This window comes from Nuphar pumila, chromosome 2 (genome assembly GCF_984573655.1).
Source record: "Nuphar pumila chromosome 2, dmNupPumi1.hap1.1, whole genome shotgun sequence".
NCBI lineage: Eukaryota > Viridiplantae > Streptophyta > Magnoliopsida > Nymphaeales > Nymphaeaceae > Nuphar > Nuphar pumila.
In genome coordinates, this window is record NC_143250.1 from 140,705,952 (window position 1) to 140,732,650 (window position 26,699).

A 26,699-nucleotide genomic window follows, 5' to 3' on the forward strand; every position below is an offset into this window, starting at 1 on the left:
TTGACAGGCTCGGAATCTGCCCAACCGAACAGCAGGTCGGCTGGGCCTGAACAGTAACATTATTCTGCCCAGCCGACCTGTGCTCGACTGGGCTTAATAGCAATGTAAATCTGCCCCATTTTGTTTCAGATTTACATACACATATTCCTATATTTTTTTGAATATTCTGCCTAGAAATTTTCCTGTGTTTTAAATGTGCCAGAAATAACCTTTTTTTTTGTTGAATCTACCCAGCCGACAGTCAGCTGAGCTTTGACAGGCAAGTGACTGCCTAGCTGACAGTCGGCTGGGCTTGCTCAGTCCAATAACTGCCCAGCCGACAGTCGGCTGGGCCCACATATATATTTCTTTTTGTTTAATTCACCCCAAACTTTGTAAAAGAAAAAAAAATGAGTCCACTGAGTCAAAAACATAATTCTTTTAAAGGATCTAAACTAACCAAAAAAAAATATAGTTACAAAACTGCATATATATATATATATATATTGGCTGATTGAAAAGCCTTTTTTTTTAAATATATGTATATAGGCATATACACATACATATTTCTGCATTAATAGATTCATCAAATCTGTCCAGGTCTGGCAGCTTAAGTGACAGGACAGATCTGATGTGTCCAGTATCACTATGGCTCCAGATTTGACCGTACATCCCGTGCATATAGGTATAAATCTCTAGTAAATGACACATTCAATACGAAAACCAGAATCCTAAATCTAAAATATACATCCATACTCTGAATATGTATAGTTTTTCCCCTAATTTGAGCATGGGAAAATGAAGCAGATTCATGGTTCCGTTCAAAAATAAATATAGTTTTGATGGTGAAAATGATGGATGATTGTGCTTCAGAAGATAGTTTTTCCCCTAATTTGAGCATGGGAAAATAGTTTTTCCCCTAATACAGTTAGATTTAGGCACTTTTTCCTTATTTGAATCAGAAGAAAGAACCCGTACCTTAACCGTAGATCGAAAATAAATATAGTTTTGATGGTGAAAATGATGGATGATTGAAGAAGGAAGCCTTCTTTTTCTTCCTCTTCCTCTCCTTTTCTCTCTTTCTCTCTCTTCCTCTCTCTTCCTCTCTTTTTTCTTCTATTTCTCCTTATTCTACCCTTTTTTTTATCTATTTATAGAGCTCTAGATGGGCTGGAGAAGAGAGTGCAGCCCCAACTGGAACTCTCTTCTCTCTTAGAGTTTTCCGAAAATTTCGGAACTCTTAAGTTTAACTTTTTTAAAGTTTTATTTTATTTGAAACTTCATGCTTCTCCAACCTTCTTAGATGTTTCTAGGTATGTTTAAGGTCTCTATTAAGAGTCCTAAACAACCCTCAAAATAAATTTTCGGAATTACATTAAATTAATTCATTATTTAATGTTAAATATTAAATAAATTTTTGAAAGCTTCCAAAAATTACCAAATTAACTTAGGAGGCTTTTTAATATTAATAAACTCTGATTTAAAGGTGTTTGATGAATTTAAAGCTGAAAAAATCATTGGGCATGGATTTGGATTTGAATCCGGATCCAAGATCCAAATCCATTTCAAAAATCCAAATGGTCTTGAGCTGGATCAATACTAGATTAGTATGGGTTTTACGTAGAGTCCAGATCCATATTAATTTGGATCAAATTCATAAGATTCGGTCCGATCCAAATTCGGATATGAATCGACATACTGCTCAATTTTTGAAAAAATGTGATTTTCGGGCCAACCGTAGCTCGAATCGAGGAAAATAAAATATCATTGCGCTCAGAATTTTGAGACGCATCCAACGATATATAACTTGAGTTTCGCTTCCGAAATTCGCTCGAAAATAACTCGAATTTCACTTGAATTGAAAAGTCAAAAATTAAACTTTTCTCACGTTTTAAGTGGCTCATTTAGACCTAGTTGATGAGACCTGGGCCAAGCCCAAACTCAAAAGCATCAGTCTAATATCGAGAATCAAACGATTTTTCTTCTATACTTAGCGAAATTTTCGAAAATCTCAAATTTAACTAAGTGTGAAAATACACGATATTACATTATCACAATATTTTCTTGGTAATTTCACAATTTTTTAGTTTTCAGGTATTCATTTGTAATTCTATAGATTTTCTGGAACCCCACTTGTTTCTAAAAAATTCACTGGAGAAAAACTATGCCAATGTCTTCCCAACATTTATTGCTATCATGGCGTTGGATTAGACCTGGTTCACATTGAGCAGGATGGTGGTTGTATTCTTTTGCTATGCTATGTGTCTTCAAGTCCTCAGCAAATAATTTTGGTTCTTCTAGGCATTGAGTGCCGGTATACAGCTGAATTACATCAAACGTGTGACATACTAGTGCATTTGATTCTGCAATGTTCAATAAATATTTTGTTTTGAACCAAAATAATGATTGCACTAATAAAGGATTTGCAAGGCCAAATCATCTTCCAATAAGTTGACCGTGACCTTTAATCATTTAGTAATGATAGGGTGCTCATGGTGCACCTACTCCCTCATTTGAACTGTTGGATCTTTTTCCATCCAACTATATTTTTTCCTCTTTCCTTTATTGCACTTTTCTAGAAATTAAATGAGAGGTGAGAGGGACCGGTTTCCAAACTTGAATTGTTGACTTTGATAACTCTCTTTCTTTCAATCACCTCTCTCTTTGCGTGCACATTTATGATATTCTTGCAATATATATGACAAATATCTTTGCATGTGTATTTATCGGATTCATGAAATATGCCAACAGCAATATATATGACAATTATCTTGCATGTGTATTTGTCGGATGCATGCAATGTGCCAACATGCATCCATGGAAGCATCCAGCATACTTTTCACACATATACATGCATAAGGTGCATATGTATGTAATGCATTTTCAAATATCTCTGCATCTGTATTTATCATATGCATGCAATGTGCCTGCCCACATGCATGGATAGAAGAAGCATGCCTGCACGGGTATTTATCATGGATAGAGTTTGAAATTGGTCAGGCGGATGATTTATTACCTTTTTGTCTGCAGACTGGTACTACTATTACAGATCAGATGGATCTACTTCGCGAGCAAGTTAAAATGTTGGCTGGAGAAGTTGCCTTCTGTACAAGTTCTTTGAAACGATTAGCGGAGCAAGTAGCTGAAAAGCCTGATGATTCTCAACTTCAGGCATGTAAAAAAGCCATGTGGAGAAACCTGCATGTGTTGGTTTTTGTTTTTTGTTTTTCTCTTTTGAATGGATTTTATGAGATGTCCATGTTCATTCTTGTAGGGACAAATGCAGAAACTGAAAGATGAAATCAATGAAAAGAAACTACAAATGCATGTTCTCGAGCAGCGAATGCTAGGTGCAATTGAAGTGACTCCTCGATCTGTTAGTACAGTTGATATTTCTCAGGTAACTTGATTTACGTGGGATACTTTTTGCCCCATTTTTATGGGGTAATGGTGTTACATTTGTGTTTCTTTATTGATGGTGGTAAGACTTGTTCTCTTGTTGTATAGTTCAAGTCATAGTCACAGTTATAAAGGTGAAATTTGAAAGTATTGCAACACTGAAAAAATTCAGAAAGGCAAACTATGATGTTATAATAAAAAATTATCATTTTGAAAAACTCAATATCATGCAAGATGACAATGTTACAATGATATTTTTTTTGTTTGTTATTTTTAATGCAATTTAAGTATGATTCCTTTTATTATTCCCTATATTTCTTCTGTATTATTTGATATTTTTTATGAACTTTATAATATTGTGAACGATTAGCTAAAATCTAGTTTTTTATATTATTTTTATCTTGTTTTTAAAATGCTGAGATTTTCCCAAGCCAGAAACATATAATATCACAGGCTATGTCACACAGACTCGGCTAGGGAGGCTCTGCACCCGAGTCGACACGGGTGTGGCTTCGGACACGGCCCAGACTCTGTCAACGCCGAGTCGGACTCGATCAACGAGTCGAGTCCGAGTCTGAGTCCGTCCTTGTTTTGGACTCGTATAACGTTGACTGAGTCCAAAAATGTCCATTTTTATGCCAAAAAAAAATGATCTTTTTATGTATTTTTAAAAATATATATATATATATAGCATGAGTCTCAAACATAAGCCTCAGAAGAAAAAACACTCATGCTGGTCCCAAACTTTAGAGGACAATATCTACATATATGCACACAGGATATATATATATATATAGCCGAGTCCCCGTGTCCAAAATTTTTAAAATTGCGCCGCATCCGTGTTGCACCCGCACCCATGTGACATAGATCACAAGAAATGTCCTTGCTGAGATATTGCCAAGGCTAATTTTGATGGCCACATTTAGGTCTTCCTGTAGCTTGTTGCTATATTTTCTGTGTTTTTGAGTGTTGAATTACACATTCTATGTGGCTAGTTCCTGTCTCATGAATTAAAACTTTATTTTTTCAGGCTCTTTCAAAGCTGACAACTCAGTTAAATGAAAAAACTTTTGAACTTGAGGTACCTCTCTTATATTCATGTTATTATTTGTCTGTGGTTCAATCATGAGTTCATGGTGTCCTGATGTTATGTTGTGTCCGTTTTTACCATGTGATATGAACTATTAAGATCAAGTCTGCAGACAATAGGATTCTCCAAGAACAACTTCAGTTGAAGGTAAATTTTCTATGCTTCACATGAACTTCATTTCATACTCTTGCTCCCCTATGAAACTTTCAACTTATATTCTTCTGGTACTGCACTTTTGCATGTTTTGTTGTCTTCAATAAATAAAAATGTTTTTTAATGATGACCAGAAAATTTGTATACTAACGTTATGTTTTCCTAAATCATGTCAGTTATCTGAAAACACAGAAATGCAGGCGACTATTATACTTCTGAGGCAACAGATAAGCTCTTTGTTGGATAAGAGCTCAACTCAACAAAAAGAAATCACAAATGGATCTAAGGAAGTGGCTAGATGGATTGACCTTGGTCATTCATTTGATGAAGGTGGCACTGATGTGAATACACCAACAAGTGTTATGAACTTATCTGCCATATCCTCACAGGATACCTGTGCAGTGTGTGAGAATAATCACCCATTGCAAGAGAAAAATCTTTTGCTGGTTATTCACTGTCCTCTGTGTCTCTTTGTTCAATCTTTTTGAAAATGTTCATCGATTATAGTTGTTTCATTATGTAATCTCTATCTGCAATTTACGCTGTTTTCCCCCTTCTTTTCTGTTTTTGATTTGTTCATGAATCTCTTTCTTCAGGCTGAGGAGACTGAGAAACTTAAGCAAGAGAAAATCAGATTACTTGAAGAACAAGATGGGCTTGAAATTCATTGCCAGAAGCTTGGAGAGGAAGCATCCTATGCCAAGGACTTGGCATCAGCAGCAGCAGTTGAGCTTAGGAATTTGGCTGAAGAAGTCACAAAACTTTCTTATCAGAATGCAAGGTTGAACAGTGACCTAGCAGCAGCTAAGGAACAGTCACTCTGCAGAAACAGTTGCTGTCAGGGGAAGGCATTCAATGATGGGAATCATGAGCTAAGTAATGGTGGACAATTTGGTGAATGTATAAGGGAGTCAAATAATGTATTGGTCGAAGAATTGAAAAATGAACTCGCTGTTAGGTGCCAAAGAGAGGCTTCCTTGGAGTCTGCCTTGTCTCAAAAAGGACAAAGAGAAGGAGAACTGCAAAAAAGAATTGAGGAAGCAAAGCATCGAGAAAAAGACTTGGAAAATGAGCTTGCAAACATGTGGGTGCTCTTTGCAAAAATGAGGCAGGCTGGCATTGTCCCAGAAGAATCAGTATTTGATGGGTTGAATTCAGGAAACATGTCACAAAGAAGTTGCAAAGACTATGTGCCATCATCTAATGGCACAGAAAGTAAAAAGTCTAAGGAAGGAAAAACTAATATGTACAATGGTGAGCAGTTGTTGAAAGAACTGCGTGAATGTTATGATGCTGAGAGGAAAAAGTGCAAAGAGCTAGAATCCTTTGTTTCTATGTTAAAGGTACATAATACTATTTGATTATGCTGTTTCTTCCACTTGCATGCAGAATCTAGAGTTGAATTGTTATAATTCTGTGCTATGTCACAGGGACTTGGGGGGGGGGGGGGCAGAGCATTGATTTTGGGTTTTCTTCTCAGAAAACAAACCCTGTGCATCTCTCATTGATGAGCCACACAGAAACACCTCATTTTCTGTGTGATTCAGTGGAAGCCATAAACTTTCTGTGTGATGCAAACACACCCTTAGTGATGTTTATGTACAAGAAGTTTCTCAGTTACCATATGTGAAGATGACCTGTGAAGATGCAGGTTAATGCATTTTCTCTGATGGTGCCTATGTTTGCTTAATTCATCTTCATTGTCATGCCAGGGTGAAGACCTTGCTGGTCTTGATGTCGCTACACTTGAAGAATTGCAGAGCCTGCATATTGAAGCAATAACAAAAATCTGCCATGCAAAGGTGCTAACATGTTGCCTTTGGCTTTCTGTTTTCTTTATTTTCCCTTTTCTTGTTGAACTAACAAAATCATATTACATTGTGTGCTTTTCCAAGCAAGCAGTTCTCCTGTATTGATATCTTTTGCACAGAATTTTTTTATGACGAGGAACCCTCGCCGAAACGAGGGAAAACCCTGGGTGGGGCTTTTGCACTAATTTTTCTTCTTCAGGTTCTTTTGATATTTTATTTCTTTTTTCTCCTTCGAAATCTTAAGGGGATGTGGAACCTTCTGACGTGTTTTTTATTCTTTTTCCCTGCTTGGTTTCCCCAATTTGTTGTGTGATTGGTTTGCTCCTCGTTGGCTAACATGTCAAAATATTCATGCAGATGCATAGTTGCATGTGTGTTGTCTTTGTCATCCAGGATTGTCTTACGGTTTTGAATTCAATTATGTTGTGTATTTGTGAAATTCCTACTCTTCAATAGTGATGAATTGCTGATGTGGAACTTCTCAATTGCTTCTTGCATGCATCCTTATGAATAGATCATTTAGAAGTTCTTGCATTTTCCTTCCGGAAGTCCACACTTGCTTCTCCTGATTTCCATATCTCACACTTCATTTTCTTCCATCCTACCATCAATGGTTCGTTCAACTTTTGTATTGGCATTATTAGTTAACTCGAAAAATAGATGCTTGCAGGGTATTGTAAATGTGAATCTAATAGAGAAAGTTGATTGCAGTAATAAATCCAGTACTTGATCCCTATATGCGTTACTGTAAAATTTTGTCAAGAAGGTAAAGTAACTGATGAGTGGCACGTTATGTGAGTGGGTTTTAATACGTTCAGTAAAGGAGATGAAATTCACGACCTTTTGCTTGCTTCTTATTGTACTGGAAATATTTTAAAAGTTATAGTTAAACCATATAAACTTTTAGCTTACTTGTCATGCATGATAATCTCTCTATTTCAAGGTGTCTGGCTGCAAAGACCCTCTATCAACTACATTCATAACCCATGTACTCTTCTCTTCAATGTTTGTGGCCAAAGGACTCACGACTCTTTCCAGGAAAGCAGCTAACCTGGGTTTTATTGTTCCCTTGACACTGCACGGTGTAGATGTGTCGTTCATTTAGTTTGTAGATGATATATTGATCTTTAGAGATGCTTCTTTAGTGCAAATGTACAGAATCTCTCTGATTTTCATGTACTTCGCTATGATTGCTGGTCTTTCAATCAATGAATCAGAGTGTAATTTAATTCTCTTCAATTCAGACTAGACCACCATTGCAAATACCAAAAGATTGTTGGTTGCAAAGTTGGCTTCCTGTTGTTGAGTCATCTTGCTTTCCTTTAGTCAATTGTATAACCAAAGAGGCTCATTGGAATGCGGTGAACATATTCTCCAACAAGATGCAATCTTGGAAAGCGAGCACTACCTACAGTTTTCCCTGGCCGAATGCCGACACCTGGGAACTCATTTCTTTTAACCTTCTTATGGCAGATAGCTTGTCTGCCAATTTGTAGCTTTTACCTGTTCTGCTTCTTTATCTAGTAAATTTTTTTTGTCTTAAAAAAAATGGTTGGAGCACATTAAATTTGCTTGCTGATTCCACCATAGGCTTGAAGAGAAGTTTGAAAATTCCATGACTCAAGAATCACCCAAGAATTTAGAAAAAAATGACAAATCCAAAAGTCAGGTGAACCAGCTCTCCAAAGTATTTTATGGGATACATGATAGTTGTCTCTAAATCAATAAATTCCAATGTTCAACCTGCATTTACTCACACTGGTCACAAACAATTTTTTTGAACCTTATTGCGTACTATCGGAACTCAATCCATGTTATATCTCGTCTCATGTCCATAGTTATGGATATGGTAAAAATACTTCTTTCTTCTTTGTTGAATGATAATGGTTCCATAGTGAACCTCTTCATTGACCATTATGTATTTTATATGGCTGTTTCCCGTCATTGTATTTTATTTTTCAAACTTATGTGGGATAGGTTTCTTCAGGATAACAGATGAACAGACATAAACTGCTTTGGATAACTATTATGATGCATGTTCTATGTTTTCTAAATTGCATGTTAATGAAAATGTTTGATAAAACAAAATAAAGCACAAATATTTTTGTTTTGGACAGGACATACCTATGTCACATAGGTGCGGGTGCGGATGCGACGATGCGGCACTTTAAAAAAACTTGGGTGCGGGGGTGCGGGGAGTATATATATATATCTATATATATATATAATTTTTAACAGTTTTAAGTTAACACTACGTGTATTTGTGTGCAATTATGTATTTATATATATAATATAGATAAAAATGGACTTGATTAAGCTTAACTGAATCTACTTTTGGATAGAAATTGACCTCAGTGTGGTTGACTTCACCTAACACAAAGGAAGTTGTGTCCAAGTGTCGCACCCGCCCGGGTGCGGGTGTGACGCGGGTGCGGTGCCATGTTAGAAGAGTCTGCGTGACGTAGGGACATACCTTATTCATTGTTTGGCTAACTTATTTTTATTCAATGCTTGTGCCTGTCATTAACAAATAATTCACATCAGTTTATTCCCTTTTCCCCTTGCAGTGTACAAATCATGTCTCATAGCCTATGAATATAACAGCAGTTCAAAATCTTTGCATTTTTGCTGGTATGTATACTTTTTCTTTTAGTTTTGATTTAGTGATCATTGGTATGCTTTTTCTTTTAGTTTTGAATTAGTGATCATTGTTCTGCCAACTTTCAACAATATTCATGGTGAGCAGAGTATCTGTTGATTACTTTTGCTCTTTTCACTAGAGACTCCCACTTGTATTTATATGTTCTTTTATATTATGAAAGACCTTATTTCGCCAATCATTGTGATTACACCTTTTGTGGTGATAGGGCATCCCTATGTTGCATCTGTTCTGTTTTATCTGCAATCTGTCATACAGACACCTCACTTAGCATGCTAGTTCTGCATCAACATGACATGACACCAGACGCACCATGAAACTTCATGGACATAGTCAACACTGTCTCCAGCTTGTCTCTTTCCTTTTATGAGTTTCATTGTCTAGTTTGTGTTTACTCGTGTTTTCTTTTCTAAAATGTCATTGGTTTCATTACTAAACAAACCAAGTATAGATCAAATAGAAGCGTCTCAGGGCCAAGACACACCTGTTTCCAAGTCAGTTGCTGGTACTATTCTTGCATAACAGTTTTCTATGCTTTTTATACTTCTGTATTTTATTCTCTACACAGATGGTTTTGTAAAAATGGATGTGTTGTGTACATCTCAGATTTCGTTTGTTTTTTTTCAATATTTTGCTGCATGCTATTGTTTAGAGTCACTGTTTCTTTACCAATGTGCATCATGCGTCCATTCAGGTAAACCTCCAATAAGCATGTTAGCTCATTTTTTTAGTATTTAGGTTGTTTTCATTGCAGACTTCTCAATGACCATGAAGCTGTGGATGTAAGCAATGATGCAAATTTCTTTATGACCACAAGGCTATGGTTGAGAATGATTAAATGGCTATGGAAGATAACATCTGATATCTATGAACATCAACCGAGAGAGTGAAACACTGTTACGGTTGCTCTGCAGTCAGCAGATTCATGTATATATGGAAGACCATCGATTACACTGCACAGATCTTTGGCAAATCACAATGACTATCACATGGGAATATCACAAGTGGATCTTCCCTATCAGCATTAATCTTGAATGTTTGCTGAAAATCCAAATCATTTTTGTAAAACCAGCACAGTGAAGATCATTGATGCTAATCATCATTTTCATGTATTTCTTTTTACATTGATGGAATAGAGCTTGCTATCATCATCTCAGTTTCTGCCTGTAAATGAAATCTGTTATTATTACAGCAACAATCTTTTTTTCTACACTTAGCTACATTCAACTGTTCCTGGTGGGTAAGTAGCAGAACATGGGGTGACCTTATTTGTTAGGATATTCATGCTGACTGTGGCATCTGGCTTAGAACCCTCGTTGTTGGAGACACCCGTTCTGTTCAAAAGAAGATGGTCGTAAGAATTTTGCATACAGCTGATGAACATTTAATAACATAATAAGTTGCAGACCTTGGAAGCTTGTTGCAATTCGCAGGAATCCAACCAATCTGATGCTTCTCGTTATCGTAGATTACCATATACGATTGCATAAAGATATCTGCAATTTCAGGATTCAAGTCCACTTGTCAGGGATTTACCTTCACTGATTATGAAAATGTGGAGTTTAGTTTCCGAGTCATTGTACCTCCTATGAGATTGAAATCTCTGAGACCAACTTCGGTACCGTTCAAAATGGCCAAGCAAACGCTGCCCTGTGACTGGATAATGCAAGTACTTGAGTTCCAAATGCAATGAGAAAAAGAGTAAATTGAAAGGCATAGGACCTTGAATTTTTATGGCCTTTCTTAAGATGAAAATGCTTACGCTGATGATCAAATAATTTTCTGGGGGTATTTCTAGCCGAGCTTTCCTGCTGTTCTTGAAATCCAATATGAAGGGCTTGAAAAAATCCTTGACATCAGAGAAAGAACTGAATGCCTTTGGTCCTTGCCAACACAAGGGCAATGCCATATCTTCAAATGTCCGTTTAATTGGCTTGCCTGCTAGATCCTTGTTTAACTGAGAAAATGTGGTATGATTGTCAGGAAAACATAAAACATGCTAAAATCAAAACAACCTTCTTTCATGTTGCCTGCTTCATTCACTAACCACGGAGATGAAAGCTTGATAAACACGAGAGGTGAAGTATGTGTACGAGCTTCCGCTATCGAATACGAGCATAAGATCTTTAACTCGCTGCTTTCCAAATATTAGATTTGCAGGTCCAGGCGAATACTTCCTGATAGGAAAATGCAAACAACATTTCATCAGTCTGCACATATCATGTTAAATCTTTAGTTCGTTTCGATAAAAGATCTCTAGCATATAAATGAGAACTGCAATCACAAGTTTCATATATTAGCATATAGATGAAGTCTGCAACAGTGAAAAACTATTCTTCTACAAATAAAAATAACTCCAAACTCCAACATTTTCAGAAACTATTCCTGGTTAGATTAATCGGGTTGCAAGCTTACTGAGCTGTGTTTGGTTGCATTGCAATCCATGTAACACCAGACGATGGTACAAGATTGTCGCCGAAGAAAAGGTATCCTTCTCCACCTTGTCCACTGATGCAATGGCCAATTACATTTCTGACTAGTCCTAGTTCCTTCAACTGAGAACTAATACTGGATTTTCCACTTCCAAGGCCCAGGATTCCATCTGTTGCAGATACAAGGCTTGCTTGGGGGCTTTGTTGGTCATACCCACAACTGCTCAACATTCAAGAATCAGTTACAAATTGATGAGAATGTTTGTTAGTTCATTCATGATGATCAAAACCTTAACATCCCCATAGACTCTCTCCCCCAAGGTATTGCGCCAAATTACCCGAATGCAAGAAATGGTTGAAGCGCGGATCCATTTGCAGATTGAAGGTAGAAGGCATCCCTGACAAGGACACCCAGCGATGAACTGAGATCGACATATTCGATCAGGTAATCACATTGCTGGCCGGGTCTTTCGCATTTGTACTTTCTCAGTGAGCCCAAAGCAATACAGAGGGAATCGTGGCAAGGGACAAGGTTGATCTTCCTTGGCTTGTAAAGAGGGTGCGGTCCCTAAAACATACCCAGAAAGACTCACAATTCAATAGGATGAAATGACAATAAAACATAAGCTATCAAAATCGACCATGGTTATTTTTTAGAGGTTAAACATTTTTTTTTTCGAGAAATCGCACCTGGTACAAAGACCTGGTCGTGCTGGCTCAGCCTGTCATACCTATGATCATCATGACAGCGGTGTAAAACTCCGAGGCTAGGACCCCCACCCCTGGGCCTTATGCCGAGTGTCGGCTTGCACAGAGGAGATGCGCCCTTGGAAATCAAACCTTGACCACCTGTCTAGCAGCCAAGGCCTCACCCCACTATGCCAACCCCCTTTACGATGGTAAGAAGCAGTGGTTTGGATGTCCTTTTTATGGGCCGAGAGGTGCTAAGTTGAATGTGGCCCTGTTTCAGTGTCCACATTTCCCATTGACTTTAGGCTTGTGGCAAGCGACTTGCATCCTGGGATCAAACTCTGGACGGCCTTCAACTTGAAGGCTTAAGCCAACCCACCTAACCAGGTGTCCAGAGCCTTTTGTGGGTATCCTTCGAATTTTAAGGAGTGCATTTGTGCAATCCAGGCCACATTCAATCTGATGAAACAAGTAAATTATTAAGGGCATGTGTTTCCTCTAGGGGTGGGTTTCCCATTTTGTTTCTGCGGTAATGTTTCCTCTGGGGCAATGTTATCGGTATCGGAGTGTATAGGCTGATAAGCTTCACTCCTGAATGGGTTATTTTTAAAATAAATGCAAAATTTACTAAAAATTAAATTTTATTATTATTTTAACGTGTCACATTATGATTGATACATAATAAATTTTTTTTTGGCCAATACAGAACGATTCACTTGAGTATGGGCCCATACCTATACTGACAACATTGCACTGGGGGTTGGGTTTCCAACTTTGTTTGCTCACAAAACATGCCTTTAAGGGGGCGTTCTTCTCATACCATTTCTTACGAAAGAAGCTCTCTTTCATAGGAAATAAGGCCTCTCTTAGAAGGGATGAAACAAACATTTTCATTAGAAATATGTGGTGGACTAGAATAATAAATGTAAAAAAAAGTAGTTTTCTTGTCAAAATGAATTCATACCTCTTTTAATGGTGCCATTTTCAAAGGAAAGAGGCTTCCCTTGGATGGGAGTGTAACACAAGTGCACCCACTTATCCAAAAAGGTGGAAAATGTTGGGGTAGTGCATCGTGTGACAGATATCCCAACTTATACCACCTTTTCTGGACAAGTGGAGAATGAGATCTAATTGGAGAGTGAGATCATGGAAAATGATTCGGTGCTAAACCAATTTGGTGCTAAACCGCATGCTAAATGGGCTTTTTGGGCTGTTTCGGTGCTTTTTATGCGGTTCCGGCCTCATAAATGTGTTGGGCATGATCGATTTACTAAGAGTCCACACATGGATCATGAAAAAAATGATGTTTGGAGCCTCAAAACTTTACAAAGATTTTGGACTGTTGATTTTTTGAACTTTATAAAAACCCACCAGTGTGTTGGAATCAAACGCTTCAAGAGCTGATCCCACTAAAATCAAGAAAATAGATCACATCTGTACAGTCAGAATTTAAAAATAAAATGAAAAAAGCTCGAAAAACCCATTTAACACGCGGTTTAGCACCAAATTGGTTTAGCACGGACCCATTTCTCGTGAGATCATTACCTGAGAACATCTGATGCAGGGGGCGTCACATTGGAGCCACGTGAGGTCACTGCCTGTGTCTACGTCAAGGTAGTATGGCTTAGGGGGCATGCCCACCAACAGAGTCACATAGAATAACCTGAAGAAAAAACCATTCATTTAGATGATGATGGCTCCTCCTGAAACCACTGAACCCCTTCATAACAAAGAGTCTCTGTTAAGTGCTTTTGAAATCATCTTCGAATTTACCACTGGCTCCTTTTATTATGAAGTTTATCTCACTCACCATGAAATCAAGAATATTTTCCCTTGTTTACAAAAATCATGGATAATTACATGACAAGAATGTGATGCCAAGTTGCCAACCTCTCATGTTGACCATGATCACAATGCCAGAACATGAAAATCGACGGCTGCCTTTGTATAGAGTAAACCCCGGTTATCTCACAAGGGATAACCTCAATTCTTTGCATCATGTCTCAATTTCAGAACTAAATAACAAAGCCCAAAAGCATTCCTTTATTTGATGACGATGGATCATCACCAAACAATTGAATATCTTTGAGTACTTTTCTGCACTTTCTCACACAGTGGCATTGAATTTAAAGCTGAATTCCGAGAGAGAGAGAGAGAGAGAGAGAGAGAGAGAGAGAGAGAGAGAGAGAGAGAGAGAGAGAGAGAGAGAGAGAGAGACCCATCAGGATAGACGCTGCCTCTCATGGGCAAGATGAGGGTGGAGTCATGGGTTTTGCTAGCAAAGAGTGATATGGAGGAGCCATCCTCATTGCTGCTGGAAGCTACGCCCTCTCCATTCAGCAGGCAGCAGGCAGCCTGCAATGCTACTCCCACCACAATCAGCAACCAGAACCTCCCCATTTCTTTCTCTTTAATTTGCACAATTTCTTAGTTGTTTAGGACTTTCTATTGTGGCCTCCAAAATATAGATAATTCAACTGACAGACAGTATGGGTTCTCTTTCCTGTCTTGTTCAATCAAAAAAGTCAAATACCAGAGAGACTCCAAAAAAGATGGACCCAGACACTAGGAACTTTTTCTCCAAGCAAGCTCTTGGCCCTCATCTTTTGGGGTGTATGCTAGATTGGCTTTAGGAAGTTGATGACTGGGTTGTGGTGGAGGAGAAAGCTTATATAAAAGGGTGTCTAGGATGAGGTTTTGCTTGGTAGTCAAGGCAAAGAAGGAAGGGAATAAGGCATTTGCATCTCAATTCTTGTTAATTGGGGTGAAGGATTTGTTAGGGGGTTCTGTATTCTCACTCCAAGCACTTTTTATTACCACAAAGTAGGGGTTTTGCACATCTTTTTGTTGGGGGATGATACCAAGGTGGTGTGGAAGGGAGGCAAACAAATTTTGGAGTCTATTAATTGTGATCTGTGCTGTCCAGAAAGTGGCATCTTTGTTGAACTTGAGAATACATATAGCCCTTTTGTGAGTGTGGTTGTGTTCGCACGATGTGGTAAAAGACAAACCGAGTTTTTTTTTTTTTGACAGTGCATATATCCATATAGCCTTTTTTAACGCCACTATGGGAATGTAGCGGCAAAAGGTTCATCAAAATATGAATACAGTTTTAAAACGTTAAATTCAAACATATAGTTTGGAAAGAATCAAAATATTGTACAAAAAATAGGTGAGAGAGAGAGAGAGATGGTAGATGGGCCGAATGAGCCGAGTTTGGATATGTTTCATTCTAAATCTGATAAAGATCCAGAATTTCTAAATGCATTACATCACTCTATTTTTAAATTTACATAAAAAATGTGAAGGTAGCAACTCAGTTCTGGATCTTCTTGTGGCTCTCATGACCCATTACTGGTTTCTATTTAAATCAACCTAAAGTTTGCCCACTAGGGCACGGCTCATCTGGTAGGGGCAACTCGAGAATGACACCAAGTTGAAGAGATGTCATGAGTTTGAAACCTACCAGTGTGTCCTTTACTCTAAGGCCGAAGCTAGGGGTACTCCCTGGTAGGCAAGGGGAACTTGGTGTTTTTACACCTCACGCCCACGAGTGAGGTGGTTTTTTCCAGTTATCCATAATGAAAAACCATTAGGCATGAATCCATAATAATGAATGCTTGATTTTGGATAAAACATTAGTTTTTATATCAATTAGCTAAATGCATAATATATGGTGTTTGTAAGAATTAGGGTTTTGCTATGATTTTTTTTAAATGATATGAATGTTTAATTATGGTTTTTAATTATTTTAATTTTTTAATTAGCATTAAGCACAAAATCTATGACTAATAAATGCTTGATTTTGGTTAGAATATTGGCGGTTTTGTATATTTTTTTATCAATTAGCATAGATGAGAGATCTATGATTTTTGTTAGGATTTAGGTTTTTAATTTGCATTGTTTCAAATGACATAAATATCTAATTTGGGTTTGATCATTTTCTTTTTTTTTCTTTTACAATTATCATTTCAATTAACAATAATCATAATTCTATGTTTGATTTTTATTAGAATTTCATGGTTTTCTTTGTGTGTTTTTTAATTGGCAATAATCATTATTCCATGTTTGATTTTTGTTATAATTTTAGGTTTTTTTGTGTGATTTTTTTGTTTCATTTTGACTGTGCATTTGTCATCATCATCATCAAGCCTTATCCCAAGTAAATGGGGTGGGCCTTGTGAGTCTTGTTTCTTTATTCTTGTCTATCCAGAAATAAAACTTAAGTCATTTTACAATCTACCATGTTAGCTCTAATTGTCTCCTTTCAAGTCTTTCATTGGTCTTCCTCTTTTCCAGATTCCTTCTACTTGTACCATGCCAACATTTTCATAGGCGTTGAAAGGTCTCTAACATGTTCAAACCATCTTAAATGGTATTCATAATTTTTTGCTTTATTGGCCCGACTCTTAGGCACATTCTAACATAGTCATTTCTAATTTTATCCTTTCTTGTAACCTCGGACATCCATCTTAACATACACATCTTTGCAACATGCACTCTATCTTGTTGTCATTTTTTGTCGCTCAACATTCAGCTTCATATAATAGTGCTGGTTTTCGAGCAGTCTTGTAGAAATTGTTAGGAAAGTTTTAAATTATTAATGGTTACTACCAAAAGTGTTTTGAAAAGTTTAGTCCCATATCTAAGAGAGAAAAGTTTTTCAAGAGGTTTAAATAGAGAGTTTGTAATCTATTCTTTACTTTGGTAAGCCTTGAGTATTTAGGTGGATTGTGGACGTTGCTGCGCATCGTGCAGCAACGGACGCGCCGTTCGCGCACACGCGCGCGTGCGCAAGGGCGCTTGAGGCGCAATGTGGCGTTTTGATGGCGCAGTGCGAGGTGCATATGAGGCGCATGGGTGACCGTTCAGGTACCTTTCATCCTATTTTCAAACTGTCAGATTTATGGCCTTTAATCTCATTTATCGCAAAACGTTTTGGCCTCTCTAAAAGGTTATAAATATCTTCTATTTTCGTCTTTTGGATATCAGAATTTCTGACTCTCCAGTTTTCTCCTTTCTTTCTTCTCGGTTTGGCTTGCAGAGTTCATGTGTGGGAGAGGTCATCTGTTCTTGCGAAGCAGTGACTCTCTTGAGGTTCAAGCCTAGTTGTATCCTGGGAACTCAGTCGTAACAAAATTCTTTTTCGCATCTTCGGAATTTCCGGAGTGGGGCGATTGAAGTTCTAAAGATAGCGATCTTAAGAACGTGCCTCTAGGCTTGAATTCTCTTTTCTGAAATCCTGTTTTCACTAGGTTGGAGTAACAGAAATGTCCTCTCAATTGTAGAGACATTCCTTTATCACATAACACTACTAACCTCTCTCTACTTAACCCAACCGACATTGATCCTATTAGTGATATCTTCTTAAAATTCCCCATTTTGTTATAATATACACCCTAAATACTGAAACGTATATCATTATTAAATAGGCATTTCTTGTATTCTAATAACATTGCTATCACTACCTTCTGAACTAAATTTGTACTCTATATATTAAGACCTAGCTGCGCTGGCTCAGCCTGCCATACTACGGTCTCTGTCCATGTTAGCATAAAATTCCGAAGGCTTACCCCTTAAGTTTTTGTTCTACTAATTCATAAGCCATTTTTCTCCAACATGCTCATCTAAAGTTTTAGTTGCTTCTGTGTACTGGCAATATTTTGACTAACCAATACTATATCATCTACAACACCAAGGGACTTCTACTTGGATACAAGATGTAATTTTAGTCCATAATTAAAGAAAAAAAGGTATGGGTTTAAAGCAGCCCTTGATGTAACCTAACCCTAATTGAAAACAACTTTGTGGCACTATATTTAGATTACTGTGCATTTGTGCCCACCTTAATTTAGATTCCTAGCTTGCCATGATTTTATTGCATTTTCAGGATTTAGTTGTGTTTTGTTTTAGTATTACCTCTTTGACGGTTTAACCTTTCATATAAATCATTCCCCTAAACCAGCAAGTGCTTTGTTTTAGTATACGTCTCTAACCTTTGATGTAAATCATTTTCCTAAACCAGCAACAGGTAGACATTGTTTAAAGCCCATGTGTGAGATCTTCTTGTCTCCAATAAAGCAAGTGTTAAGCCCTGGGCTTGGTAGCGTACTGCTACTGCTACCAATGTGCATCAAAAGATTCAAAGCATTACTTGAGTTGCAAGTGTATCTTTGAAGAGCTACCTAAATGAAACTTCAACTTGGCTGTTCTATTTTCTGTTTAGCACGGATCCACTTCTAACGAATCCTTTAGAAACTCATGAAAATTTATTTTAGAAATACAAGGGTAACAAGAAGAAAAAGATTCTAGTACAGTTATTTCCTGGAGAAGGTTCAATAGGTAAAAATTTCATCCCAAGTAGTAAACAGGATAGGCTAGATCAGGCTCCATCGAGATGACCCAGACCCGGCCCGTCACGGGTTGTGTACCCGACCCCATGTCCACCCCTTTCTACAATCAAATGATCACATCTTAATTAATATTGATGATACCATAGTTACAAATCTCATTATCAAGATTTTCTCGGCAAAGGAAAATCTTTCAATAAATTTAAAAACTTTGTTTTTCTCAAGAAAGTTTCAAGAAATCAATAGATATAATTCGAAAAAACAAAACACCCATCACTAACAGCGTTCTACTGGTTTCCTATCAGTAAAAACCGTTGAGGTCCCCCCTACCCACCAGGGAGTACATCAAGCTTCAACCTTGCGGCCACCTGTGGGTTTCTAACTTGTGATGTCTCACCAACTTGATGACATTCACAAGCTGCCCCTACTAGATGAGAAACCAATATATTTAAATTTAGATGCACCATAAAAGCAACAGAAGGTAGCAAAGTGCACTGCTTTCTCATTATCATGCTTTGTGTTCTGCCTTTACACTGTGTATAATGCTTTTTCCCCACGATCGCCACTATTTTTACATGTAAATGAAAAATGGTATGTTACAGCAGTCAGCCTTTCCTATTGCGTACTAACCACATTCAACTGTTCCAAGTGGGTAGGTAGCAGGGCACTGCTTGAACTCATTTGACAATGCCTCAACAGCAGTGCAACGCTGAGACAGAAGATCCTCAATGGCACCATCCATGCTGTTCAAAAAGAAAAGAATTCTAAGAAGCCTGTGCATAGTTAGCTAAATAACAAAAAGCAATGTTAAAATCACAAAATAAGTTCACAAAGAGTGAGTTCGAACCTTGGAAGTTTGTTGCAATTTTCAGGAGCCCAACCAATTTGACGCTTCTCATTGTCATATATTATCACATGTGATTGCATGGATATATCTGCAAGAAGGGATTGAAAGAAGATCGAGTTGGGTTCAGTGCCTATGACAGTGACAATTGCAGTTTAATTCAACCATTGTTACCTCCAATGAGGTTGAGGTGTCCAAGATCTACCTCAGTGCCATTCAAGATGCCCAAGCAAACATTTCCCTGTGCCTGAAGAATTCAGGTTCTTATTTTTTTCTTTGCAAACTTTAAAGGGCAATAGAAAGATTCAGAATGCAAATTTAAGGATGGAGGCCCTTACAGTGATGACCAAATAATTTTCTAGGGACACTTCAAACTGAGCTTTCTTGCTGTTTTTGAATTTCAGAATCAATGGATTGAAATAATTCTTGACTTCAGAAAAAGATCTGAAAGCTTTTGGTCCTTGCCAACACAAAGGCAGTGCTACATCTTCACTTGTTCTTTTAACAGGATTTCCTGCAAGACCTTTGCTTACCTGAGAACACAAATACGGTGTTTATCAAGGAAATGGAAAAGCAGAACTGAATCAGGCACTATAAAATTGCTTTCTTTCCGATTGTTTCATTTGGACTCACCTCGTTGAGTAATGCTTCATATGCACGAGAAGTGAAATAAGTATACGAACTCCCACTATCAAACACAACCATAAGATCTTTAACCTGCTTCTTCCCCAAGATTAGATTTGCAGGTCCAGGCGAGTACTTCCTAAATAGAGAAGATTTTACTAAAGTTTAGCCAGAAAAAAAAGTTTGATATACCAATGTTTCTACTCCATTCTGCAATTCATAAGCAAGGAAACATGCGTCCATAAAAGTGAGACATACAAGGCTGCTAGCACCTTTTAGGCAGGATGGTTGTTTTGCTTGTTTTCTGGTTGCATGTCTTAGGAGAGTATTATTTTGGAAAGGACGTGTTTTAGATAAAACTAGGAACACCAAATTCTATCTCATTCATGTTTTACCCCAAAGTTCAGGCCAATTCACATTATGTGAGCAGGCAGGGACACACCAAATGGGTAGAACTTGTAAAAGTAGTATATTCTACAACAACTATATTTAAAATACATTTTGAGGGTCCAACCAAACACCCTATGAAGCTTCTGTTTTGAGAATAACAAACACACTATAAACTTATGTTACGTCTTCATATCTAGTTGCATACAAATGTGAAACACCATCAAGGCTTGCATACTACTGATTATAATAAGAGTGTGAATTGAAAGCTTACTTTGATGGATGGTTGTGCATTGGAATCCATTCAACACTCGTAGAAGGTATGAGATCATCACCAAAGAAAAGGTACCCTGCTCTGCGGTGTGGACTAATACAATGGCCAATTACATTTGTGGTAATCCCTTGATCCTTCAACTGAGAAACAATGCTTGGTTTCCCACTCCCAAGGCCTAGTATTCCATCAGCAGCAGTCTGGAGATTTGTTTGGGAGCCTTGTTGGTCATATCCACAACTGCAAACAAATTAACAAACTGAATCAATCATGATGATCCAACAACACCCTATGTCCATTCATCCTTCCAAAGCAAACCATCTTACCCAAATGTAAGAGAAGGTCGAAGCACGGTGCTGCTGGCGGAACGAAGGTGGAACGTGTCCCTGACGATGACGCCGAGCGACGAACTGCGATCTGCATATTCAATCAAATAGTCGCATTGCTGGTCGGGTTCTTCGCATTCACACTGTTTCAATGAGCCCAAAGCAATGCAAGGGGGATCATTGCAAGCAACCAAGTTGGTCTTCTTTGGTTTGTAAAGAGGGTGTGCTCCCTAAAAACATGCACAGATAGGCCACAAGAATAAGGAGAGATTCAGTAAGATAAAAACAAAACAAAGATGTAATGGGAACCATCATAGCTTGGTTTTGGGAGAATTGTGTATATTATGCTTACCTTAGAACATCTAACGCAGGGGGCATCACATTGGAGCCATGTAAGGTCACTCCCTGTGTCTACATCAAGGAAGTATGGCTTTGGGGGCATGCCAACCCACATAGTCACATAGAATAACCTGAAAATTACCAACCATTCATTTAGATGATGATGATGGGTCAATCAATGGATTTCTTCAAAACCAAATCCTCATTCTAATTCGGTTCAAACTTCTGATTGAATTCCAGTCATAAACAGGACGTAATGTTGAAAAATAAAAATTCATGGTAACCAAGAAAATGGGTGATCTTAGAACCTTGAATCGATTTAGACAAATTGATGATATTCTTATGAAGAAAAATTATGGACAATTTGATGATGAACGTACAGTTGCCCTTCCCATCACTCCCATATACCATTTTTCGTTTTGGGAACAAACCAATTGAATTCAGTCAATTTAGAATCCCAACTTCATTGATCAAACCACACTGAATTTCAAGACGAAACTGCAAAAAATCCAAGGACCATCCGATTCACCCAGCTGACGACAACGAAGACGACTTGGGTCACCATGAAAACCATGGATCTCCCCCCCGCCCCCGCCCCCCCCCCCAAAAAAAAAAAATAATAAAAATAAAATCTCATTCCACACCATTTCTTGAAATAACTTTGAATTTCAAGTTGCTTTCATGGAGACCCCTCATAAAATCTCACGTCTCCGCCATTTCTTGAAAAAAATATTGAATTTCAAGAGGCAATTACAGAACCCAAAATCGGTTTTGGTTACAGAGACAGAGAAAGAGAATTATACCCATCAGGGTAGACGCTGCCTTTCAATGGGAAGATGACAGTGGACTTGGGGGGTTTGGTGGCAAGGAGAGAGCCATCCTTCTTGTTGGTTTTGGCAGAGACCGCCTTGCCGTCATGCGCGGCGAGAGAGCAGCTGGGCTGCTGTGTTAGTATTGCTGCCACGCACACCATGCCCACAACAACAATTGGCAGCAGAAAAGAGCGCCTCATTCCTCTTGTTTCTCGCTTATTACTTGCGATAAAGCAAACACCGAGCACCCCCAACCCCAAGCCGAAGCCGAAGCCGAAGCCTGGCGACTACTCGAGGGTGAGGGATCAGCGCATAGAGCTTTACGTTATCAGAACAGCGATCGCAAGTACAACAGGAGAACCAAACACGACTAAGTCTCTGATCTTGTACCCACTATAGATATGACATGGAAACGAATGGACCCACCAGTGGTTCCGAGAAACTCTCTGAGCTCTGACTTTGTGTGGAATCTGATGAGTTGGATTCGGTAAAAAAAAGGCGCACTATGGGGTTTTACTTGGCAGTTGAGAGACGGTAAGGGCAATTAAAGCGTCGGACTCCCCTAGGGGATGCCAGTGGACCGGGGTCGGGACAAGGTTTTCACCCTGCCCCGTTTCAAAATCCTGCCCTTCATCTCCACTTTCATTTTTGCATGGATTTTGATTTTAACCTCAATCCCCGCCTTCATTCCTGTTTCATGTCCTCCATCTTTGATCCAAATGGAGTGAGGTGAGGTGGGGTGGGGTGGGGTGGGGTGGGGTGGGGTCACATTTCCCTTCAGTCCATTGGTATTCTTAAATAAGGATTGGAGACAGAGCGAGATGGGGCAAGACGGGGATCGGGACGGAAGATTGGGCGGGGCGGGGGAAAGCGTAAGTCCATTTCCACCAAGGATTTTTTACTTTAACATCCATCCTCATCTCATATCCTCCATTCCCGGTCCAAACAGAGCAAGACATGGTGGAGCCCCGTTTTCCCTATCTACTGCCTCCCCTTAAGTTGTGCCCATTCTTTATTCTTGTACCAACCACTTTTGGCTTTACAAAATACAAAGCTAAGGCTTTCCATGTGATTTTTTTTTTCAAGGACGATTCCATGCACTTTTATGGGCGGTAAAAAAAAGCAAAGCTACTAATTGAACGTGGAATTTTAATGATAGCTTTGTTTTTTGTTTTTTTTTTATAATTCATTAAAAAAAAAAAACCATCACCCATCGTAACATTGGCTAAGCTCAAGTTGGTAAAACCTTGAAAGTTCTTCCTGCCCACAGCTGAGTACACCCAAGTTAGACCTTGGGATAAGGGATGCCACCCGTAGGTTTCAAACTTGTGACACCCTATCAACTAGGTGACGATCACAAGTGGCTCCTGCCAGATTGCTTTGTCTGCCTTTTGTACAAAAATTAAAAGAGATTTTCATTGGGGCTCGTCAAAGAGATTTACACTTTCAACTCTCTTATACTGTAGTAATTCTTGTTGGATCATTTTTCGGATCACACAGTTTCACATTCGTCATCATGATATAAAACACGAAATAAATCATGAAATACAACAGTGTAAATAGCATGATTAACAGACGACAGAAACAACAACAGGGTGCAGGCATGTCGGTTTCCGCAAGCAACCAAAATCCAGACCACAACAAACAGACAAACAGTTGCATAGAACACAATGAAAACAACGAAAGCATGTTAATACTGTGCAAAAGGCTAAGGCGTACAAAAGTACTCCCCTTAGAGAAGATTCGCCCCCACATACCCTGCAGATCAGGGTCCGGCGTCCTTCCCCCAAGATACAATAGCCACGATGAACCGAACGGTGCACTCCTGCGGATCGTCCTTCGAAAACAGCCTCTTCGAACCAAAGTTGCAGAACAACTCCTTTCGGGATAACTCACAGGAAAGAGAGAGAGAGAGAGTAACAGGGGAGATGGGAAATCACAGAGCTCCAGGAATTTGTCTGTTTCAGCCTTGTTCGTAACCCTAGCCCTCACCACGCTTTTATAACCCACGAACGGTTATGAAACGTGGAAGGACCCGTTACGGATTCTGAGGAGACGTGATCTGTTAATGGTCTTCGAAAGATCGAGACCCGTTACGGAATCCGAGGGGCCATAACGGGCACGGAATACGAGGAGTCATGACCCGTTATCCATTCCCATAACCCGTTACCGAATCCAAATAACCGAAGAAACTTTGGGTAAAAAGATACTTTGTCTTGATTGGATATGGCCCTAAAGGGCCAATTACCCGAACCTGGCTCGGCACGGCGCGGCGGGCAGGCGCACGCGTGTGTGTGGTGGTCATCCCACTCCCTTGTTCTCAGGAACAAGTGTATGAGTTCACTAATTGCTTATAAAGCCCTCAGAAAACTCAAGCAAAAGCAATATGGGACTATTCCACCTCATCAAGACCACTATCTCTAAACAACCCATTTTCTTCTTTGAATTTTCTCTCCCTTCCTTCTTACACCTAACAATTCTCTCTCGGTTAGAGAGTTTTGTATTTTGAATAATTCTGTCATGTATGTTCTCGTACTACTGTACTACATTTATAACCTTTTAAAGAGTTCACGTTTAAGACACATCTTTTTGCAGTTCAAGCACAGTGACTATTAGGATAGCTCCCAAGAGCCACCTTATGACCATGTAACCTTACAGGCCCTTGGGACATATATTATAAAGCTAATTACTTTTGTTGCTTAAAAAATCCCCCCAAAACTCAAAAATGCTCCATTGAAGCTAAGTGAATTTTCTCGTAAAACAAGAAAAAAATAAAATTGTTACACAACAGTACCTCTATTGGATTTTAATATATTTTCACAAGAAAAAAAGGAAACAATACGTAAACAAAAAGTACATCAATAGTGTTTTCATGTTTAAACACGGCTGGTAAAACAAGCCTAACGAGCCAAGCTTGGGCCTGCTGAGCCAGCGCAGCTAGGTCTCTGCGCATGGAGTGGTTTCTCTGAGTAAAATATATATATATATATATATATATATATATATATATATATATATATATATATATATATATATATATATATATATATATATATATATATATATATATATGAACTGAGATTTCCTTGTTCCTACTTGACTTGTATGTTTAATCAAGTTTGCTGGTAGCTTGCTTGCCAAGCTGCCCGTCCCGTTTCCCTCTCTCAGGTGGTATCCTATGTGCTAAGCGAGGTCCTGTGTCAAGCTGAAGGCCCAGCTGTTGTTATGTTAGGGATTAGCCTAAGATCTCTTTGACGATTTCAAGCATAACAACATACACTTCATCCCGCAGAAATTTTGTACTTGCGCATTCAAGTTTCAACATTGGTGAACCCCTATCGGTGATTGTGTGTGCCAGTCGAAATCGCGTGCATCACTACAAAACCAAAAATCAAAATTAAACAAGAAGTTAGCAAAAAAAAGTCAGTTTTATTTTTGTTTTGTTTTGGGCAAATCGGTGGACCAAAGAAACTCGAAAAAAAAACTTGAAAAGGGTTAGAAATTTCTAGTTTTAGTCATCAGATGTTGCTATAACCACCCGGCATGCAAACAAAACAGAATCAGACCATAAAAATAAAAATAATTTTTTTACGGATTACCTTTATATACACTCGTCAGAACTAACGCGGGTGGAGGGCTCCTTTTTCTCTATCTCTGCGAAGAAGTGTTGCCTCTCTCAATAGGGCTCTTCGTCTAAAAATACAGCAACGAGTCTTGTGAAGGACTCAAACCGTAAGCCACTCATGGAGAAACTTCATCATCGGAAAGGGTGAAGGGGACAAATCACAAAAATTTAAGGATTTAAAAAAAAAACAAAAAAAAAAATCTTGAGAGAAAGAGGGCTTGGTTACCTCTTTCCTCTCTCTCTGCCTTTCCTCTCACTATGGCTAACGGCTTGGGGTTCACTATGAGGTGATCTACCCAAGGGAAGGGGCTCGACCCGCGAGAGAATGCCTGCATAAGCAAATAGGGGCGGCGACTAAGCCGTTGAGACAGAAAAGAGAAAACAAAAAAGAAAAAAAAATAGAGGGCTCAAAATTTTTTGCTCATCTCTTTTTTTTCGTCGATTTGGTGGCAGGATCCGACGTCGGGGGCGCTGGTAGTGACGTCGTAGACCAGACATTATTGACTAAATTTTTTCGGCCCTCAGAGCCTCTTTACGGTCGTTGGTGGTGGCCTCATTGGTTGAGATCTTGCGTGGCTACCGATCACCACCTCTAGTGCAGTGTGTTGTCGTCGGATCGATTGTCGGTTTCGTCGTCGAGAACCCGTCTTCTTTCGTTACTTTTAATAAATAAAAATTAATTTTTTGTTTAAGTCCATGTATTTTAGTTAATTCCATTTAGGATCCCCTAGAAATTCTACTCAAAGGGTTTGTTTACTGGAAATTCCAGAAAGAGGCTTACTTTCAGATTTTTTCTAAAATAAGTCTATGCTTATCGATTTTTGCAAAAACAGACTTCTTGTTTTCTAAATTTACAGAAAGAGAGTTGAAACTTTCTGTTTAAGTCATAAAGTTTTTTGTTTGAGGTT

The 26,699-nt window shown here is 38.5% G+C and overlaps 3 protein-coding genes across 8 annotated transcripts in view; 1 reads left to right on the forward strand and 2 right to left on the reverse strand.

Moving 5' to 3' along the window:
• LOC149847345 (P-loop containing nucleoside triphosphate hydrolases superfamily protein) overlaps window positions 1-10,299 on the forward strand; it is an 83,779-nt gene extending 73,480 nt beyond the window's left edge. Inside the window, exons 18-26 of one of the 2 annotated variants that reach the window (XM_089996950.1) lie at window positions 3,010-3,150; window positions 3,254-3,379; window positions 4,409-4,459; window positions 4,568-4,615; window positions 4,798-5,067; window positions 5,218-5,964; window positions 6,334-6,423; window positions 9,000-9,063; window positions 9,830-10,299. In XM_089996950.1, the coding sequence (XP_089853076.1) occupies window positions 3,010-3,150; window positions 3,254-3,379; window positions 4,409-4,459; window positions 4,568-4,615; window positions 4,798-5,067; window positions 5,218-5,964; window positions 6,334-6,423; window positions 9,000-9,020 (1,494 nt within the window). In that variant the 3' untranslated portion in view covers window positions 9,021-9,063; window positions 9,830-10,299. The remainder of the gene's footprint in view (window positions 1-3,009; window positions 3,151-3,253; window positions 3,380-4,408; window positions 4,460-4,567; window positions 4,616-4,797; window positions 5,068-5,217; window positions 5,965-6,333; window positions 6,424-8,999; window positions 9,064-9,829) is intronic. The other variant, XM_089996951.1, reaches the window with a different exon arrangement.
• A 5-nt stretch (window positions 10,300-10,304) lies between these two features.
• Window positions 10,305-14,776, reverse strand: LOC149847346 (aspartic proteinase Asp1-like). Its single transcript, XM_089996952.1, has 9 exons — window positions 14,432-14,776; window positions 13,759-13,876; window positions 11,862-12,091; window positions 11,507-11,743; window positions 11,139-11,268; window positions 10,854-11,048; window positions 10,675-10,747; window positions 10,500-10,587; window positions 10,305-10,425 (listed from the first exon to the last, which is right to left on the reverse strand). The coding sequence occupies exons 1-9, from the start codon at window positions 14,611-14,613 to the stop codon at window positions 10,305-10,307; spliced, it is 1,374 nt and encodes a 457-aa protein (XP_089853078.1). The 5' UTR covers window positions 14,614-14,776.
• A 4,269-nt stretch (window positions 14,777-19,045) lies between these two features.
• LOC149847347 (aspartic proteinase Asp1-like) lies at window positions 19,046-26,428 on the reverse strand. 5 transcript variants are annotated; one of them, XM_089998389.1, is made up of 10 exons: window positions 26,018-26,428; window positions 25,766-25,918; window positions 21,368-21,485; window positions 21,016-21,245; window positions 20,693-20,929; window positions 20,041-20,170; window positions 19,746-19,940; window positions 19,582-19,648; window positions 19,411-19,498; window positions 19,046-19,306 (listed from the first exon to the last, which is right to left on the reverse strand). In XM_089998389.1, exons 3-10 carry the CDS (start codon window positions 21,467-21,469, stop codon window positions 19,189-19,191), a joined length of 1,167 nt encoding a protein of 388 aa, XP_089854515.1. In that variant the 5' UTR covers window positions 21,470-21,485; window positions 25,766-25,918; window positions 26,018-26,428; the 3' UTR covers window positions 19,046-19,188. The 5 variants fall into 5 exon arrangements, 4 of the variants coding, with proteins under 4 accessions (XP_089854515.1, XP_089854514.1, XP_089854513.1 ...); XM_089998388.1 differs by lacking the exon at window positions 26,018-26,428 and having other exon boundaries at window positions 19,582-19,654; window positions 25,766-25,855; XM_089998387.1 differs by lacking the exons at window positions 25,766-25,918; window positions 26,018-26,428 and adding an exon at window positions 22,158-22,504.
• Window positions 26,429-26,699: the final 271 nt, after the last annotated feature.

Bases quoted from the DNA above. Each gene is read 5' to 3' on its own strand.
- LOC149847346 (XM_089996952.1), bottom strand. From the start codon at position 14,613: ATGGGGAGGTTCTGGTTGCTGATTGTGGTGGGAGTAGCATTGCAGGCT. The intron at 11,744-11,861 runs GTAATTTGGCGC...AATGTTGAGCAG, and splicing joins CAACCATTTCTTGCATTCGG to TTGTGGGTATGACCAACAAA. The intron at 10,426-10,499 runs GTCTGCAACTTA...TCTTTTGAACAG, and splicing joins AATTGCAACAAGCTTCCAAG to AACGGGTGTCTCCAACAACG.
- LOC149847347 (XM_089998386.1), bottom strand. From the start codon at position 22,366: ATGAGGCGCTCTTTTCTGCTGCCAATTGTTGTTGTGGGCATGGTGTGC. The intron at 21,486-22,157 runs GTATAATTCTCT...GGTAATTTTCAG, and splicing joins GGCAGCGTCTACCCTGATGG to GTTATTCTATGTGACTATGT. The intron at 19,941-20,040 runs GTGAGTCCAAAT...TTGTGTTCTCAG, and splicing joins ATGAAGCATTACTCAACGAG to GTAAGCAAAGGTCTTGCAGG.